The sequence below is a fragment of the Typha latifolia genome, chromosome 14 (assembly GCF_019914945.1).
Source record: "Typha latifolia isolate L0001 chromosome 14, TyphaL0001v2, whole genome shotgun sequence".
Classification (NCBI taxonomy): Eukaryota; Viridiplantae; Streptophyta; class Magnoliopsida; order Poales; family Typhaceae; genus Typha; species Typha latifolia.
In genome coordinates this window covers 9,386,552-9,393,792 of record NC_133099.1, presented here as the reverse complement: position 1 = coordinate 9,393,792, position 7,241 = coordinate 9,386,552, and the positions used below count along the sequence as shown (strand labels likewise).

Below are 7,241 nucleotides of genomic sequence, written 5' to 3'. Positions count from 1 at the left end.
CCAACATTATATGAAAATGTTGACCTTAGTTAGTTTAACAGAACAGAAAATATTATGCTTTATTTAAATTAATATTTTTAGAATTTCTCTCAAATTTTTATTTAAGACTTTCTAAATAAAACATAATATTTCTGTTCTGTTAAGCTAATATGAGTTCAAATTAGCTCAGGGACTTTTCTGTAAATTTCTATAAAAATTAATAAATTATAGCCGTTACTGCAAAGCTAGCACTTTTTCGTAATTAGATAAAAAGTTAAGGGCTTTTATTCAAATGCTTTTCCGGATACTGACGTGGCCGTTAGCCGTTCGCTCTCTCGGACTACAAGAAAGCTGTTTGCTATCAGAGAAATCGCAGCGGATCCTCCGAACATCCCCTTATATCTCTCTTCCTCTTCTTTCGCTACTGTGTAAGAAATAATTGGAAGGAAATTAGAGGAGGGGAAAAAGAAAGGTCACTCCTTTCTTGGAAAGAGCACTCCTTTCGAGTTTTGAGCTCTCCCTTCTTCCTCTCGCTCTCAAGCAAAACCCTAATCCTAACCATTGGCAACTGGCGATCGAGCTCTGAGCCTCTGAGGTAATTCCTTACTTGGTCTGGCAGCATTTCTTCTTAAAAGAGTGGCCTTTGGTTTACTTTTCTTGTACAAGACTTGTTCTAATAAACTAATGGCCTTCCTTGTGGCTTGTAGGAATTGGTCTAGTCCGTCTCTGTGGACTTGGTCTTTCATCCCCTGTCCCCCACCTAAACCAAAGCCTTTCGCTATCGTATGCCTGGCTGTAACCTCTAGCGCACTTTTGAACGCTTCACGTAACGAGGACAAACCTTCCGATCCAGTGGTGATTTGTCGTGGGATGGTAAGGATCCGGTCTTTAAAGCATTTTGCTCTTCTGGGTCTTGTGCCCTGAACTGGTTGGAGGAGAAGTAGCTGGGGTCGTTGTTGATCTTTTGTTCCTGAGTATGATTGTTGATTTTCCTTGTCATATTTCTTTCCTCAAAAGCTCGAATTGTTAAGATACCATTTTGAGCTCCGAGGTATTAGATGCTAGCAAGATCTGATCTCGCATAAAGAACGCTCTTTTTCCATCTTTTTTAATTAAAAAGGTAGGAAGAAAGAAAGAAAGAAAGAATCTTTAATAGTTTTGAGTTTGGTTTTGTTTATACGATTTTGAGATGTTCTGGTGTTTGGTTGGCAGATCCAGTGAAGTACGAGAGGACAGACTGTTATGGCTTCGAACAGCCCCCGCAGAAGCAGCCGTTTTGGCCGGACTGCATCATCCGCAGGCGACCCACTACAGAATGGTGGCAGGGCACCTGCGGTGCCGATGGTGGCCTTTGCTCGCCGGACCCGGTCTGGCCGGTATGTGAGCTATTCGCATGAAGATCTCGATAGTGAGATAGGGAGTGGCGAATTCTCGCAAGAGTATCTGAATTACCATGTGCAAATCCCTGCGACACCGGATAACCAGCCTATGGAGGTGATGATGGACCCATCAATCTCGGCCAAGGTCGAGGAGCAGTATGTCTCCAATTCCCTCTTCACAGGTGGATTCAACAGTGTCACCCGTGCCCATTTGATGGATAAGGTGATTGAATCGGAGGCAAATCATCCACAAATGGCCGGTGCCAAAGGCTCATCTTGTGCGGTCCATGGCTGTGACTCCAAGGTCATGAGCGATGAGCGAGGAGTTGATATACTTCCCTGTGAATGCGACTTCAAGATCTGTGCAGAGTGCTTCAATGATGCAGTTAAGATTGGGGGAGGAGTCTGCCCTGGATGCAAAGAGCCGTACAAGGCAACAGACTTGGAGGAGGTGATGAATAATGCGGGAGCTGGGAGGCCAATGGGTTTGCTGCCCCCGCCGCCTGGTGCGTCGAGGATGGAGAGGAGGCTCTCGATTATGAAGTCGCAGAAGATGAACCGTAGCCAGACTGGAGATTGGGATCACAATAAGTGGCTCTTTGAGACGAAGGGGACTTATGGGTATGGCAATGCAATCTGGCCTCAGGAGAATGGAGGAGACGATGAGGTTGACGGAAATAGGCAACCTTCGGAGCTTAATAGCAAGCCATGGAGGCCCCTCACCCGCAAATTGAAGATCCGTGCTGCTATCTTGAGCCCATATAGGTACCATCACTCATTGCACTGATGTTGTTGGCCTTGCACTGCATCTTAGGAATTTTTTCCTGTTACCTTATTTGCTTGATTATGCTAGGGAACTTGCACTAATAGGGAGTGATGTAATATCTTAGTTGGATGATCATGCTTGGCAGGGCCAATTTGGATTGATCTCTTAGTTATATCTGCATAAATAAATAGGACTTGGTAAACCATTATGTTAGAAATATTTCTCTTTGATAAATCCACCATTCATATAGATCTTATAGAAGAGTCTTCTTTGACAGCTACTGTATTTGATGTATTCTTTGTTATTAACAAGCATGACAGAGAAATCCAACATCCTTGTTAGTGACGCCAGTATATATTAAAATACTTGTAAAATTTTGGTATATAAATATAAACTTTTTTCATTCATTGAATAATAGAGCAGGTAGCAGTTATTGTAGAGAACCTGTCCTGGTCGAAATGGTATATTCTTTCATCATATATTTTGGATGACTTCTTTAAATCATATTTAGTGTTCACATATTTGAATAATTTCACTACTTGTACTTACTCTTTTGAATTATAAAGATGTAAAAAGGTGTAGATTTCCTTTTGTAATGAACTTCTGAGTCATGTGTTTCCAATGCCATACATTTTCCTTTTTGTAGTTTCAGTCTCTGTTAGTTCATGTAGGGAAAATCAGCTGAAAATGTTGTAGAAAGATGTTTTTTTGCTATTGACAAATATGTAGACCTTATATACTTGATTGTTCTGATCTTTTATGCCCTTGCGGTACTCATCTTCTCCGGCTGTTCCTTTTATTTTAATCATTAACTTCTGCATGTTTTTTTTTTTTTCATACAGGCTCCTTGTTGTTGTCCGCTTGGTTGCGCTTGGTCTCTTTCTCGCTTGGAGAGTCAAGCACAAAAATCAGGATGCGATATGGTTGTGGGGAATGTCTGTGGTATGTGAAATTTGGTTTGCCATCTCATGGCTTTTGGACCAGCTCCCAAAACTCAATCCCATAAACCGAGCAACTGACCTTGCTGTCTTAAAAGAGAAGTTTGAAACCCCGACGCCTAACAACCCTACTGGAAAATCTGATCTTCCTGGATTAGATGTCTTTGTCTCCACTGCTGATCCAGAAAAAGAACCTCCATTAGTCACAGCAAACACCATCCTTTCCATCCTCGCTGCTGATTACCCTGTTGAGAAGCTCTCTTGCTATGTCTCAGATGATGGAGGTGCACTTCTGACATTTGAAGCAATGGCTGAAGCTGCTAGTTTTGCTGATTTATGGGTTCCCTTTTGCCGCAAACATGACATTGAGCCTAGAAATCCTGAGAGCTACTTCAATTTGAAGAGAGATCCTTATAAGAACAAGGTGCGCTCAGATTTCGTCAAGGATCGGAGACGGGTAAAGAGGGAGTATGATGAGTTTAAAGTTCGTATCAATGGGTTGCCTGATTCAATTCGTCGGCGGTCTGATGCATATCATGCTCGTGAGGAGATCAAGGCAATGAAGCGACAGCGAGAAGCTGCCGGTGAAGATGTGGTGGAATCTGTGAAGATTCCAAAAGCAACTTGGATGGCTGATGGTACCCATTGGCCAGGCACTTGGATTAACCCTTCCTCTGAACATACTCGCGGTGACCATGCTGGGGTCATTCAGGTGTGTCTCACTATGATGTGTTTCATACTTGAAGTTTTGGCTTTTATCTCTTTTGAAATATCAAGGTTGTAGTCAACCAGCTCTTAATACTACTTCCTGCATATGATAAATAATGCTAATGCTTGCAATAGGCACCTGACAATATATACAACTTTTGACATCGGATGAAAATGCTGACAGTTGTGCTATATATATATTTGTTTTTTTTTTCTTGATAGTTGTTAGCTGGTTTGACCTCGCAGTATATGTACTCAAGCTGTTACTACCTCCATATTATAATCAAATGCACACTGAAGATAACTGTAGATCATCACACGGATGCCATTACTAAGACGCATGACCCTCTTTGTTGGAATTTTGATTTTGCTGAAAAACCAATTTAAATCTCAAAATTTACTTATTTAGTAGGGTGGCCCACCGTTCCCCATGTAATAACAGTAGTAGATTTCTAACTGGGAAAAAAAGAGAAGTTCTGGCATGCTTACCTTCTTCTATTTCGTGTAGGTGATGCTGAAACCCCCAAGTGACGAACCCTTGTTAGGAAGTAACAATGAAGATAGACCTATTGATTTCACAGACATTGACATCCGTCTTCCCTTGTTGGTCTATGTCTCCCGGGAGAAGCGTCCTGGCTATGACCACAACAAAAAGGCTGGCGCCATGAATGCTCTTGTCCGCGCCTCTGCTGTCATGTCAAATGGCCCCTTTATCCTCAACCTCGACTGTGATCATTACGTCTACAACTCCCAGGCTCTCCGTGAGGGCATGTGCTTCATGATGGATCGTGGTGGAGATCGCATCTGCTATGTTCAGTTCCCGCAGCGGTTTGAGGGCATTGACCCCTCTGACCGCTATGCAAACCATAATACAGTCTTCTTTGATGGTAATATGCGAGCACTTGATGGCCTTCAGGGACCTGTTTATGTGGGCACTGGTTGTCTCTTCCGGCGAATTGCTCTCTACGGCTTTGATCCTCCTCGCTCGAAAGAACGCCATACGGGTTGTTGCAGCTGCTGCTTCCCAAAGAAGCATAAAAGCAAGACAGCTGCCACTTCTGAGGAAACCCGGGCTCTTCGGATGGGAGACTCTGATGAAGAGGATATGAACCTTTCAACATTCCCCAAGAAGTTTGGGAATTCGAACATTCTCATAGACTCAATACCAGTTGCCGAGTACCAAGGGCGGCCTCTTGCTGATCACCCTGCAGTTAAGAACGGCCGCCCTCCTGGTGCTCTCACCATCCCTCGTGACCTCCTCGATGCATCAACAGTTGCTGAAGCCATCAGTGTCATCTCATGCTGGTATGAAGACAAGACAGAATGGGGCCAGCGTGTTGGATGGATCTATGGGTCTGTAACTGAAGATGTTGTCACGGGCTACAGGATGCACAACCGGGGCTGGAAGTCTGTCTACTGTGTTACTAAGCGTGATGCCTTCCGGGGAACAGCACCTATCAACCTAACCGATCGACTGCACCAGGTGCTTCGATGGGCCACAGGCTCTGTTGAGATCTTCTTCTCCCGCAATAACGCCCTGCTTGCCAGCACAAGGATGAAGCTTCTACAGAGGATTGCATACCTTAATGTCGGAATCTACCCATTTACCTCAATCTTCCTCATCGTCTACTGCTTCCTCCCAGCACTCTCCCTTTTCTCAGGGCAGTTCATCGTGCAGACGCTCAATGTGACCTTCCTCACATACCTCCTCCTCATCACCTTAACACTGATGATGCTTGCAGTGCTTGAGATCAAATGGTCAGGTATCAATTTGGAAGAATGGTGGCGAAACGAGCAGTTCTGGCTCATTGGAGGAACCAGTGCTCACCTTGCTGCAGTGCTCCAGGGATTACTGAAGGTGATTGCAGGGATTGAAATCTCATTCACTCTTACTTCAAAATCGGCAGGTGATGATGTGGATGATGAGTATGCTGATCTATACATTGTTAAGTGGTCGTCGCTGATGATACCACCCATCACCATCATGATGGTTAATTTGATAGCAATTGCAGTCGGGTTCAGCCGAACTATATACAGTGTTGTGCCACAGTGGAGTAAGCTGTTGGGTGGCGTGTTCTTCAGTTTCTGGGTCTTGGCTCATCTCTATCCATTTGCAAAGGGCCTGATGGGGAGAAGAGGAAGGACGCCGACGATTGTCTTTGTGTGGTCTGGGCTTATTGCCATCACCATTTCCCTGCTGTGGGTCGCGATCAACCCACCATCAGCAAATTCCCAGATTGGCGGTTCCTTCACATTCCCTTGATACATTGATTCTACTATAGGACCTCAATTGATCTCATTGAACAGGGGTAAAATGTGTCAAGGGTACAATTCCTTTTTCAGTTATTGGATTCGTTCAGTCCGCCTCTTTCTTATCCTTTGAGAGGTTAGTTGTTACTTGTCTTTAAAATCTCCTCAGATGGAGAGGACTGCTGTAGAGATACGAGAGTTACATATATGATAGTAGAAACATTTCTTCATGCTATGTTACATACATATGTCACTTGTAGATTGATTTTTGTACTGATTCATCTCTGTAAGTTTCCAAAGCTGCATGATTTCGTTTCTGTCTTTATTGCATCGACTCGTTCTTGTTATTAAAACTAAATGAGAATCTAATCATGCACACTGATGAAGAGGTAAGCCATCACTAAATCCATCATTAGATACTTTCTCAAGCCTGTAAGAATTACTGCAATGCAGTGGATGTTTATGAAATGTTTAACTGGGTGGCTGTAGATTTTATTATAGTTGTCGTCTCTGAATTAGTAGTGATATCCTCAAGTAGAGTAGACACTTGTGTCACACTCCTTTCAACAATATGAGATACTTGTTACTCACAAAGGCTGTAGTCCTTATAATTTATCTATTTTGATCATCTTTTACTTCAGAAATATTGGTGGTCAGCTGCAGGAGTATCTTTTCCATATTCTGTGCCAAGAGTCAACTTTTCCCCAAAATTTTCAGCAACCTAAAGTAAAATCAACATCAGCTAAGGCACAGGGGTGAAAATGGTTTGATTAACTCCCATCCGACCCGTTATCCGAATGGCCATTCGGATAAAATTTTCTATAAAATTTTCTATTCGGATGCGGATAGAATTTTTGATAAAAATTCAGATGCGGGTCAGATATAAGGATACGGATATTGCACATCCGATTACTTGCATATTTTTTTAATTAATTTATAGTTTTTAATTTACTTATTTAAATAGTGAATATTAATATTATTATATATTATTTGTAGAGATTAATTTTTTTAATTTATGTGTATTTGACATACAAATTTTTATTTTATTTTATGAAACTTATAATATTTTTGTGTTAATTATATCTTAATAAAATATTATAATTCATTTAAAAATTGACATCCGTTTAAGATTGGATCTTTTATTTAAATATTATTCGTATTTATTTAATTAGAATATAGTTTTAAATTTTACTATTCGTTTACCCTCGCCCTCGAAGCGAG

General features: G+C 42.0%; 1 protein-coding gene across 2 annotated transcripts; it reads left to right on the top strand.

The window, feature by feature from the left end:
• The first annotated feature begins 405 nt into the window (after positions 1-405).
• On the top strand, positions 406-6,250 carry LOC140800564 (cellulose synthase-like protein D2). 2 transcript variants are annotated; one of them, XM_073155300.1, is made up of 5 exons: positions 406-574; positions 687-852; positions 1,192-2,123; positions 2,967-3,774; positions 4,279-6,250. In XM_073155300.1, the coding sequence occupies exons 3-5, from the start codon at positions 1,222-1,224 to the stop codon at positions 6,031-6,033; spliced, it is 3,465 nt and encodes a 1,154-aa protein (XP_073011401.1). In that variant the 5' UTR covers positions 406-574; positions 687-852; positions 1,192-1,221; the 3' UTR covers positions 6,034-6,250. The 2 variants fall into 2 exon arrangements, with proteins under 2 accessions (XP_073011401.1, XP_073011402.1); XM_073155301.1 differs by lacking the exon at positions 406-574 and having other exon boundaries at positions 837-1,099.
• The last annotated feature ends 991 nt before the right edge of the window (positions 6,251-7,241 follow it).